General features: G+C 38.6%; 2 protein-coding genes across 6 annotated transcripts in view; both read left to right on the top strand.

Annotated features, from left to right (window-relative positions):
* The window catches only part of CARF (calcium responsive transcription factor), a 101,186-nt gene extending 92,459 nt beyond the window's left edge, over positions 1 to 8,727 (top strand). For 2 of the 4 annotated variants that reach the window (XM_053906060.1, XM_053906051.1), the window contains exons 18-19: positions 7,169 to 7,603; positions 8,543 to 8,727. In XM_053906060.1, the coding sequence (XP_053762035.1) occupies positions 7,169 to 7,455 (287 nt within the window). In that variant the 3' untranslated portion in view covers positions 7,456 to 7,603; positions 8,543 to 8,727. Of the gene's footprint in view, positions 1 to 5,615; positions 5,685 to 7,168; positions 7,604 to 8,542 lie in introns of those variants that run through there. The other 2 variants (XM_053906073.1, XM_053906063.1) reach the window with 2 other exon arrangements.
* NBEAL1 (neurobeachin like 1) overlaps positions 8,721 to 12,655 on the top strand; it is a 176,095-nt gene continuing 172,160 nt past the window's right edge. For both annotated transcript variants that reach the window (XM_053906042.1, XM_053906037.1), the window contains exon 1: positions 8,721 to 8,826. In XM_053906042.1, coding sequence (XP_053762017.1) covers positions 8,776 to 8,826 — 51 coding nt within the window. In that variant the 5' untranslated portion in view covers positions 8,721 to 8,775. The remainder of the gene's footprint in view (positions 8,827 to 12,655) is intronic.

The following is a 12,655-nucleotide window of genomic DNA, read 5'->3' as shown; positions in this document are numbered from 1 at the left end:
AGCACTGAAAGAAAAAAACACCAACCTAGAATTCTGTACCTGTGAAATTATCCTTCAAAAGTAAAAGGGAAATAAAGACTTTCTTAGACAAAATAAATACATAAATAAATAATAGAAAAGGGAAATTCTTCCCTTGCAAGAAATGTTAAAAGAAGTTCTTCAGAGAGAAGAAAAATGATAGAGGCCAGATACTCTGGTCTACATAAAGAAAAGAAAAGCATCAGAGAAAGAATAAGTGAAGGTAAAATAAAACTTTGTTTTTCTTATTTTTAATTGATCTAACAATTGTTTAAAATAATAGCTACAATATGTTCAGTTATGTGTGTTTATGTATATATGCATATGCCTGCTTATGTATAAGTGAAATGAATAATGCAAGGGATGGAGAGAGGAATTGGGAAATATTTTGTTATTATAAGGCTCTTGCAATGCCTGTGAAAAAGTATAGGGTTATTTAAAACTGGATTTGGATTAGTTGTAAATGTATATTGCAAACTCTAGGCAACCACTAAAGAAAAAAATAGAGGAGAGGAATAAAATATTCAGTTAGGGGCAGCTGGGTGGCTCAGTTGGTTAAGTGTCTGACATTAGCTCAGGTCATGATCTCACGGTTTGTGGGTTCAAGCCCCGCGTCGGGCTCTGTGCTGACACCTAGAGCCTGGAGCCTGCTTTGGATTCTCTCTCTCTCTCTCTCTCTCTCTCTCTCTCTGTTCCTGTCTTGTTCCTGCTCTCTCTCTCTCTCTCTCAAAAGTAAACGTTAAAAAATTAAAAAAAAAATAAAAGAAAATATTCAGTTAAAACCATAAAAGGAGGAAAAAGTAGAAGGAAAAATAGGAACAAAGAATAAGGGCAACAAATAAAATCCAGTAACAAAGATGGTACATATTAGTACACAATATCAATAATCACTTTAAATACCAATTGGCTAAATACACTATTTAAAAGACAAAGATTGTTGGGGCACCTGGGTGACTCAGTTGGTTACGAGTCTGACTTTTGGTTTCAGCTCAAGTCATGATCTCACAGTTTGTGGGTTCGAGCCCCACATTGGGCTCTGCACTGACAGTACTCAGAGGCTGCTTGGGATATTCTCTCTCTCTCGCTCTCTCTCTACCTCTCTCTGCCTCTCCCCCCTGCTCATGCATGCACTTTCAGTCTCTCTCTCTCAAAATAAATAAACTTAAAAAAAAATTTTAATTGTCAAAGTGGATCAAAAAATAAGACTCAACTATATGTCATCAAAAAGCAACCCATTTTAAATACAAAAAGACCCATATAGATGAAAAATAAATGTATGGAGAAAGATAAACCATCCTAACACTAAATAAAAGAAAGCAGGAATAGCTATATTAATTTCAGATAGAACAGACTTCAGAGCAAGGAAATTTATCAGGGATAAAGAGGGGCATTACATAATGATAAAGGGGCCAATTATCCATGATATAATAATTCATAATTTGTATGTTCTTTTTAAAAATTTTTTTACTAATGTTTATTAATTTTTGAGAGAGAGAAACAGAGTGCAAGTAGGGGAGGGAGAGAAAGAAGGGAGTCACAGAAACTGAAGCAGGCTTCAGGCTCTGAGCTGTCAGCACCGAACCCATCAACCCAACATAGGGCTCAAACACACAAACTGTGAAATCATGACCTGAGCCGAAGTCACACGCTTAACCGACTGAGCCACCCAGGCGCCCCCATAATGTGTATGTTCTTTTTTTTTTTTTTTTTTAATAAAAAAATTTTTTTTTTTTTAATGTTTAGTTATTTTTGAGACAGAGACAGAGCATGAATGGGGGAGGGTCAGAGAGAGAGGGAGACACAGAATCTGAAACAGCCTCCAGGCTCTGAGCTGTCATCACAGAGCCTGATGTGGGGCTTGAACTCATGGACCACCAGATCATGACCTGAGCCGAAGTTGGACACCTAACCAACTGAGCTACCCAGGTGTCCCCATAATGTGTATGTTCTTAACAAGAAAACATTAAGGGGCGTCTGGGTGGCTCAGTTGGTTGTTTCCAACTTTGGCTTAGGTCATGATCTCACATTATGGGTTTGAGCCCCAAGTCGGGCTTTGTGCTGACAATGAAGAGCCTGCTTCAGATTCTCTGTCTCCCTCTCTCTCTGTTCCTTCCTGACACACTCTCTCTCTCAAAAATAAATAAATATATTTTTTTTAAAGGGCGGGGGAGGGGGGTGCCTGGGTGTTTCAGTACAGTTGGTTAAGCATCTGACTTCAGCTCAGGTCATGATCTCATGGGGCTCTCTGCATTGGGCTGTCTGCTGTCAGCCCAGAGCCCACTTCAGATCCTCTGCCTCCCTCTCTCTCTGCCCCTCTCCTACTCCCTCTCTCTCAAAAATAAATAAACATAAATAAATAAATAAATAAATAAATAAATAGAAAACATCAAAATGTGTGAAGAAAAACTAATAGAACTGGAAGGAGAAATAGATAAATCTCCTCCAAGTATATAAAAAATGGACAAATCCATCAGGCTGACCTAAGGACATAGTTGAACTCAATATCACCATGTTGATCATATTGGATATAGTTGACATCCATCAACTGCTTCACAAAGCAACAGCAGAATACATATTCTTCTCAAGTTTACATGGAAAATTCACCAAGATAGGCCTCATTCTGGGCCATAAAACACACCTTAACAAATTTAAAAGAATAGAAATTAGTGGAAAAGCTTTCTCCCTAAAGTCAGGAACAAGACAAAGATGTCCACTCTAACCACTTTTCTTCAAATAGTACTGGAAGTCCTCACCATAGCCATCAGAAAACAGAAAGAAAAGCCATCCAAATGGGTAAGGAAGAAGTAAAACTTTCACTATTTGCAGATGACATTATACTATATTAGAAAACCCAAAAGTCTTGACAAAGAACTACTAGAACTGATAAATGAATTCAATAAAGTCACAGGATACAAAATCAATGTACATAAATCTGTTGCATTTCTATACACCAATAATAAAGCAGCAGAAAGAGAAATTAAGAAAATAATCCCATTAAAGTGCACCAAAACCAACAGAATACTTACGAATAAACTTAACCAAAGAGATGAAATGTCTCCAACTCTGTCCAAGGGAAACTGTATTCTATCTACTACAGTTGAGTATCTGCTTCAGTTGGTAGGTTGTCCATAATGGGAATGGTTGCATGTAGGTTATTATATAAGATATCACTACTTATCAAGTTAATCTAATTAATTTACTTGCTCTGAACCATGATGAAAAAGTAACTCAAATATTATAATTTACCTATGTTAGTCTTTATTTTTTTTTTAAGTTTATTTATTTATTTTAGAGAAAGACAGGGAGAGAGAATCCCAAGCAGACTCCACACTGTCAGTGTAGAGCTAATGCGGGGCTCGAACTCATGAACTGTGAGCTCATGACCTGAGCCAAAATCAAGAGTTGGATGCTCAACTGACTGAGCCATCCGGATGCCCTGATCTATGTCATTATTTCTTTGAGGTGATAATCCTCTGACTGATTTACATAAGTAGTCCAATTGTCTTGGCAGATGTAATTTTCATTGTTAATTAATTTAGTAACATTCTAAGGTTATATAGGTGAAGTGAACTGAGACTCTTAACCCTGTTATCAGAAGAGAAACTATTTGAGTACAGGACCACCTGGTAGATTAGAGAGGGCCATTTCAATTCATGAGTATGCCCTGATGAAAATAAAGTGAAACTTCACTAAAGTAGAATAGGAAGGATAGAAAGGGAGGTTAGAAATGAGAGCCATACCACTCAACATCAAATTACAGGAAGAACTGTCAATTATGGACCCCAACAGAAAAATCTTAAATTGGAAAGAATCACCAATTACAGTCCCCAATGGGGAAAGAGGTACATTGCATCTTCTACAAGAAATCAACTACCCCTGCAACTCAGCCAATGAGAAATTGTCATCATGAAGACCCCGTGCTTTTGTCCAATCAACTTGCATTCAGAACATTCCTTCCCAACTTCTTCCTGCTTCTCCATAAAATAATATTCCTCTCCTTTGTTTGTTGAACTTACCTATGGTTTTGCCATATTTTGCATGTTCTGAATTGCAATTCTCTATTATTCCTGGATAAAGACATTTTTACTGGATTTGCTTTTAAGGTTAACACATTTTGTCATGAAAATTAGGCCAGAAATATGATTTTAGTATAGCAAGGCCATGTTGTTTCAGAAGGTGACTAAGTAACAATTTTACTAAGGAAATATGTTCTTCAGGTGACAAATGTGTTGGCCTTGAGGTCTGCCTGAAGAAGAAGTGGCTATAGCTTCACTGGTGGAGACACCTAAGTGTTGATAAAAGACTCACTCATAAAACCAAAGCTTATCCCCACTCCAGGGAGCTACCAGAAGTCTCAGCACAGGAAGACTTTTGGCATCTAGCCGACACTAGATGCCATCTAAATGCAGAATTTGGGGGGCACCTGGGTGGCTCAGTCGGTTGAGTGTCGGGACTTTGGCTCAGGTCATGTGATCTCATGGTTTCGGGTTCAAGCCCCGTGTCAGGCTCGGTGCTGACAGCTCAGAGCCTTGAGCCTGCTTTGGATTCTGTGTTTCCCTCTCTCTCTGTCCTTCCCCTGCTCATGCTCTGTTTCTCTCTGTCTCTCAAAAATAAATAATAAAAAAAATTTTTGAAAAAATTAAAAAAAAAATAAATGCAGAATTTGGCAGACTCAAGAAGGGACATAGAATAATGACATGGAATAATAGACATATAGTGAAATAGATAATTTATTCCTTTTATTTTATAGTCTGCAAATATTTATTGGGTGTCTCTTGTGTATAAGACACTATTCAAGGGCCTGAAAGTATATAGCAGTGAATAAACTCCCCGTGTTCATAGTGCTCCCATTTTACTAGGGGGAACTTACAATAGACAAATTATATGTCAGCTGTTAAGTGCTACAGTGAAAAATAGAGAAAGGAAGGGAAAAAAGGACGCTATTCTCTAAAAGAAGGTGAGGGGATGCTTTACTGATGTCCTAGTATGTTTAGGCTGCTATAACAAAATACCACAGACAGTAGATTACAATTTCTTTCTTCCTTTTCTTCATCTTTTCTTTTTCTTTCTTTCTTCCTCTTTTTCTTTCTTTTCTTTTTCCTTCTTTCTTTCTCTTTCCTTCCTCATTTCCTCCCTTCCTTCCTTCTTCTTTCCTTCCTTCCTCCTTTCCTCCATTCCTTCTTTGTTTCTTTCTTTCCTTCCTTCCTTCATTCCTGCTTTCTTTGTCTATAGGCTGGAAGTCCAAAATAGGGTGATTGTGTGAATGCCATCTTCCAGACTGGTTGTATTCTCACATAGTTGAAAGCTCACATAGGGAGCTCTGTGAGATCTATTTTATAAGAGTACTAATCCTATTCACTAGTGCTCCTCCCTCATGATCTAAGTACTTTCAAAGGCACTGCTTCCTAATACCATCACCTTGGGGGGTAGGATATAAATTTTGAGAGGACCCGAACATTCAGACTATAGCAACAGATAAAGTGATTCTTCAGCAGAGGTTTGAAGATTGTGTGTGGACATTTGGGGAAGGAGAATTCCAGGTAGAGGGACAGCTTATGTAAAATCCCTGAGAATGGAATATGCTTTGTGAATTTTAGAAGCAGCAAGGAAGCCATTTGTCTGGACTGAAATAAGGGAAGGCCAGAATAGTTGGAGAAGGTAAAGAGGTAAGTGTGGGAGGAAAACACAGGTACTTTCTCGTTGTTTCAAGTGGAATGGGAAACCACTAGAGAGTTTTTAGCAGAGGAGTAACGTCTTATTTCTATGTTAAAAGACCACTTTGCTTACTGTGTTGAGAATAATGCATGGGTAGGGAGAGTGCATAGGCAGAGGCAGGATGACAAACTGGTATGAGATTATAATAACCTACAAAAGATTTAGTGGTAACTCACATCAGGGTGGTAGTGGTGGTGGTGTAGAAAAATGGTTAGACTCTGGATATATTTTGAAGCTATAACTGAAAAAATTAGATTGAATGTGAAGTATACAGGAAAGATGGCAAAGATACTTCTTAGGTTCTCGGACAGCACACCTGGAAGAATGGAGTTGCTAATTATTAAAATGGCAGATCCCAGAGCAAGAATAATTCCTCTCCGTTTCCTTGAAGTTTTCATATATTTTCACATATGTTCTTCACAACCAGAGAGAGATGCTGAAAAGGCATAATTGGGAAATAACTACTGGAAATTACTTTCAACTTTGCCCTCTTGCAGTGAAAGCAGGTATTAGTAGTAAAGGGGGAGCACATAGCTGGCTAAGGCAGAAGAGAAAGTAACTTTTAATCTCAGGGTTGTGAGTTCAAGTACCACATTGGGTCTAGACCTTATTAAAAAAAAAAGGCTATTAACAAACAAACTGTAAAGGAATGGGCATGGCTGTGTTTCAACAAACTTTACAACACTAAAACTTGAATTTCATCTAATTTTCAAATATTACTAAATACTATTCTATTATTTAAATAAAAATTTAAGTTTATTTTGAGAGAGACAGAACGAGAGAGAGAAAGAGAGGGAGAGACAGAGAATCCCAAGCAGGCTCCACGCTTCCAGTGCAGAACTGATGGAGGGCTCCAACCCTCAAAACTGTGAGATCATGACCAGAGCCGAAACCAAGAATTGGAGGCTTAACCAACTGAGCCACCCAGGTGCCCCACTCTTATATTATTTTAAGAATACGTACCAAGCAAGACACTCTGCAAAACCTAAAATATTTACTGTTCACAGTTTGCCAAGTTTTGGTACAGGTGAAAAGATGGGACATTAATTAGTTGATAATCTTGGTATGTGGGGTTTCATTATGCTAGTATAGAGTTGACATTTTCCTAATACAAAGTTTTTTAAATGTTTAGGTGTACCAAAGGTGATTTATCTTGTATGTCTTCCTTCTCATCCCCTTCCGACAAAAATCTCCTGAAAGTTGTCTATATCTAGTAAACGCAGCCGTTTGTCTTGTTTTTCTGAAAAAGCAAAAACTCTTCTGAAGCCTTCAGTAGTGTTAAAATAAGCACTTTGGATTGGACATTTCGTGACTGCGGAAGTAGAAAGCACAAGCGCGATTAAGGAAAAGACTTTGTTGTTCTTTTTCAGAGTGTGGGGATAGTTGTCTGTTTTCTTGTTATTATACACTACCAAGACCAATCCCCTTTTTACAGGAAATCAAAACAAAACCCCCTTTAGTGAGCACTCCAGGATTCTCCGCCCTCAAATGAGTCCCGGAAATGACGCCATCAGCCAAATGCTACCTCTGCCCGGCCCCAGGAGTGGCGGTGTATTAGCGTCAGCACGTCTGTCATCCTACTCGTCCAGCCTGGGAAGACTGACTGGAACGTCCCGGCTGGCGCCAGCCCCCGAATCTTCCGGAGCCCGGTCGACTGCGAATGCGCAGGAATGCTGGGGCGGGGCTTCAAGTCACTCTGCCCCCGGCCTGCGCGACCAATGAATAGCGACTGCCCCGGGGCCGGCTAAATCCTTAGAGGCCGGAGTTATTAGCCGAGAGGATAGCCCCGCCCTTGTTTCCTTCAGGCCCTCGCTCCCCGCCTCGCGCCGTCGTCGCCCCGCCTCCTCTCGCCCGCCTTCCCTGCTGCGAGGTGAGGTGACACGGCTGGGGAAGGGGGCGAGGGAAGTAAGTTAGACGTCGGCCTGGCGGCGTTGGCGTAGCCCCCAACGTGAGCGTGGTGACGGGGAGCGGGTCGTAGCGAAGAAGTGGCCGCGTGGCAGACGTGGGAGGGTCCCCGGTGCGTGGTGGGGAACGCGCTGTAGAGTCTGTGGCGGCTATGAGGGGGCGAGGTCGACCCGGGTGTGTCCCAGTGCGGTCTGCAGGGCGTGGATAGCGGGTCGGAGGATGCGGAGGAGCTCGCACTGCACCATTTCCAAAGCTTCTCTTGGCAGCTTGCACACCTTAGGTTTGCCTCTGTTTCCGTTGTCTGGGTTGTGAGGAGGAAATTTAAAGATCCCTAAAAACACTGGGAAGCTTTCCCGGAGTGTTTACCTTGCCAGTGCGTGCTCCTTTCTTCCAGAGGTAGAGGTAGAGAGGCCAGGTGGGCAGGTTGGCTTTCACCCTGCGAGAATTGTTAAAACAAACAAACCAGGAATTCCTCACCCTCCTCCCCACGCCCTGCCCTGCAACTCAACGACAAACATTCCCTACAAGTCTTAAGCAGACTAGAATATTCTAAGGGATTCTTTGTCTTTGAAATATAGCACTAGTAAGTGTGGCTTTCTTTTTGTTTCTAGAAAATATGAATGGCAACGGTGTTTTGCGGTTTATTACCACTGGACGCATTTTGGGTTATGAGTACTTGTCTCAGGGTCTGCGCTAGAGAATTCTAACTTTATATTGATGTGAAGTATTGTGTTAGCAGTGATGTTTTCCCGAAGCACTACTTTCTGTAAAATCAATCAGTATAAAAGCTTAGCTGGTTGTTTGCAGGAAGTGAAGTAGATAAATCTATAGTTCTGATAAATCTACAGTTTTTATTATGGCCCCTTTTTCTAGCAAACTTTTTGCGTATTTTTGTCTTTCACAGATTTATTTAATCGCCCAACTACCATGATGAAGATAAGTTGGAGTGACTGCTAGAACTGAATTTTATTGATCAGAAGACAGCCCATTTGACTTCACTTATTTTTGTTTTCCCTTCTGCTTTGAGCTTTACTGTAATGGCTGAAAAACTTGGAAAATAAAATGAACATGCTGTGGTCTTGAACATAATTTTTTTTTTTTTGGAGGAAAAATTAAAGTGCCAGAGTGAAAGCCAGAATGGCATCTAGAGAGAGGCTCTTTGAACTTTGGATGCTTTATTGTACAAAGGTAACTGCTTTCCTTTTTATTTCTAAGTTTTAAAGTACTTTGTTGTAAAATTTTGTGACTGGCCTTATCACTTTAATGCATAGTATTATAGTAATGACCCAGAATTTAACAACATGGATTTTTCTATTTTCCACTTTTCCCAGGTTTGAACACATACACGATACTGACACCCTTTTTAAACCTCTAGGGTGTGGTTTTTATTTTTCTTCAGGGATTTTAAGTTATGTAAGTAATATGACCTTAGCAGAAAAATAAAATATTTTTATTTTTGTGTTTTTCTTTTTCTCCCACAAGTAGGGGTAGGATAGAGATATTTTTATGAGAAGAACATTCAGCATTTTTTCCTATAATTAACCTTTTAAATGGTGTTAAAAATGTTATTCATTATATAAAAATGTTATTGATTTGAGGTGGTTACTACAAGCTTACTGATAGTACCTTATGAGTATTGTCTCATTTAATCCTCACAACAATCCTGGGAGGTGGCTATTGTACTTATCCCTTTTTACTGGTAAGAAAATTGATTAAAGAGGCTGTTGAGAAGCAGAACTGCCTGAGTCAAGTCCATGTTTTTATCCAGGATGATTCCTTAATATTTTTTATTTTCTCATTCAAAAATAATGTTTTCTGTCTTGGTCTTTATGTGATTTTTTACATGTTAACTTTGATATTAAGGAGAAGGGTACTGAAAAACATGTTTTTCAAGAGAAGAGCTACATTACTGCTTTGAAGATACTGGCAAGGGTCAGAGAAACATCTCTAATTTACTGCTTAAGTTACTTTAAGTCTGTGGTGAAGTTCTCAAGTCTCAGCTTCTGTTTCTGCATTATCCCCCTTCAGACTCCTTTTTTATACTTTCAGCTTTTTAAAGAACAAGTTATTCTTTAACAAGTGATCTTAGTTATCTCTAATACTAAATTTTAGAGGTCACCCTGGAATTTTCTTTGACTTCCTGGTTTGGTATTTCTTATAATTAGTGAAGGATATACTTTGAAATGTTTGATATGGATTTTTAAAAAAGTTTTGTAGTCTTGTGTAATTTAATGCCAGAAATGTGTTTTTAAAAATAGACCACTCTTCTAATAAAAAAGGAATTGAATTCACCACTTTTGGAAATAGTCACTAACACGCGTCAGCCAAAAATTAAAATGCATTTTAGTATGAGTGGTAGTTTAAAAATGACTTATTTAAAAATACATCAGACATACTAGATTTTACATTTTCAGAATGACAAAAGTTAAATGCGATTACATTGTCTTATTCATTACTTTTTTTGTTTTTACGTGGAGTTAATGTTTTGTCATTGTGCTTATTCAAAAAATGGTATAGGGGTGCTTGGGCTGGCTTAGTCAATAGAGCATGGTACTTGTGATCCCAGGGTTGTGAGTTCAAGCTCCACGTTGGGTGCAGACATTATTTAAAAATAAAATCTTTTAAAAAAAGAAAAGATCGTATAATTTGTTGGCATACACAGGCTTATTCTTTATAACTTTTAATATAAATATGAATCCTTACTCTTTTATGAAAATGTCTAAGTAAATAATGAAGACCCTTCATGGTCAAATTTTGAAGCCTATTTTTGGACAGGAAGATAAATCCCATTTTTATGTTTAAGTTCGTTGTGTACTTATTAAGATTTAAACTTTTTCAGCTTTTTTCAAAAATTGTTATTAAAATAATGATTTTATGTTTCATTAGTTCATGTTTAAACTTGTAAGCTAGATGACAATTTTCTTTTCTACAAACACTTTGAATTCAAGCAGTTTCTAAACATACCTCATACATATAACACTTCTGCTCCCTGGTGAGGATGATTGCCAGATACCCAGTTGTTCTCCATACTTCTCTCTAGTCTTAGTGCTCGCTCAAGCATATTGCCCTTCTAACCACGGGATTGTTTTTTTCACCTAACTTTTAAACTCTTTTTTACACCTTTGATGGGCTTTCAGACTACTTCAGGATTCCTCAGATATTCTTTTAGCTCTAACTTAGACTCTTTCTGGGCTTGCAGTTGTGAGGTCTAGTTTTGGCTCTGCTCCTGTTTTGTTTTGTGACCTTGAGCAAGACTTACCTCTTTGGGTCTCACAGTTTCTCATTTTTCACGTAAGAGTACGTGTGTACATATGTATGTGTGTGTACAGCGAGAATGCTTGCCTAATTTACCGTTAAGGTTTTCATTTGGTTTTTTTTGACCTCTGAGGGACATGCATTTATTTTGTTGTCCTTCTTATGGATTGTCATATAGACCTTTTTAGTTCATCTTCCTTTTTAAGTTTTTTTAATGGAAGATTTGAAGTGGGCATAGAGAAGATAGTATAGTGAACTCTTTTGTATCTGTCACCCTGCTTCAGTAATTACCACTTCATGTTCAGTAATGTTTCATCTGTAACCTTCCACTACCCCTGAATTATTTAAAAATATATATATATATTTAAAAAAAATTTTTTTTTAATGTTTGTTTATTTTTGAGACAGAGAGAGACAGAGCACGAATGGGGGAGGGTCAGAGAGAGAGGGAGACACAGAATCTGAAGCAGGCTCCAGGCTCTGAGCTGTCAGCACAGAGCCCTATGCGGGGCTCAAACTCACGGACCGTGAGATCATGACCTGAGCTGAAGTCGGATGCTTAACCGACTGAGCCACCCAGGCGCCCCTATATATATTTTTTTTAACATTCGTTTTTGAAAGACAGAGAGAGAGTGTGAGCAGGAGAGAGGCAGAGAAGGAGACACAGAATCCAAAGCAGGCTCCAGGCTCTAGGCTGTCAGCACGGAGCCTGATGTGGGGTTTAAACTCACGAACTGCGAGATCATGATCTGAACCGAAGTCAGACGCTTAACCGATTAAACCACCTAGGTGCCCCTAGATATACTTTTAAATATTTATGGATAAGATGATGTTGTCTGGGATTTGCTTTAAAATAATTCAGGGGTAGGGGCACCTGGGTGGCTCAGTTGGTTAAGCGTCCAACTTTGTCTCAGGTCATGATCTTAAGGTTTGGGAGTTTGAGCCCTGCATCAGGCTCTGTGCTGACAGCTTGGAACCTGGAGCCTGCTTTGGATTCTGTGTCTTCCTCTGTCTCTGCCCCTACTCTGCTCACACTTTTCTCTCTCTCTCTCTCTCTCTCTCTCTCTCTCTCAAAAATAAAAATAATAAAAACATTGAAAAAATTTAAAAAAAGTGTATCTAGAAAACAACTCTTAAAAACATAAGCACAATACAATAATTAAGTCATCAAATATCTGCACAGTTTAAACTTTTCTGGTAGTATCATAAATGTGTTTTCCTGCTGTTTGACTCAATATTTAAACAAAGGATACACATCATATTTTGTTGAAAATGTCTATTAAATCTTTTAATCTATAGGTTCCCCCTCAGCATACTTTTTATTCCTTTTATTCTATTTATTTGTTGAAGAAACCAGGTTTTGACATTAAAGTTTTCCTCAGTCTCAGTTTTGCTGGGTTTAATTCCTTCATTTTAATTAATTGTTTTCTTTTTTCCTGGTATCTGCAAACTGGCAGATATAGAGACTTGGCTGATTCACATTCTGTCTGGTGGGGGGAGGCTAGAAAAATTCATCTGTCTCTACTATCAATGAGTTATACCTACATGTGGTAATTATTTCATTAGGAGTTAACAAAACTGATACTTCAATTCTGTCATTTCATTATTAGCAGAACATATATAGAGAAATGTCCCCTCATCAGTTGATGACAGTTCCTTAAAGGGAAGGCAGGCAGGATAGATACTTGATTCTTTCTCTTTGTTTTCAGAATAATGACTTGATTTACTTGCCTCCTCCCAAGTTGATCAGTTATTTTTCTTGA

This window comes from Panthera pardus, unplaced genomic scaffold (assembly GCF_024362965.1).
Source record: "Panthera pardus isolate Hobbes unplaced genomic scaffold, ASM2436296v1 HiC_scaffold_10, whole genome shotgun sequence".
NCBI classification, from domain to species: domain Eukaryota; kingdom Metazoa; phylum Chordata; class Mammalia; order Carnivora; family Felidae; genus Panthera; species Panthera pardus.
Note: the sequence above shows the minus strand (reverse complement) of the source record. Positions and strands in the feature narration are given on the sequence as shown.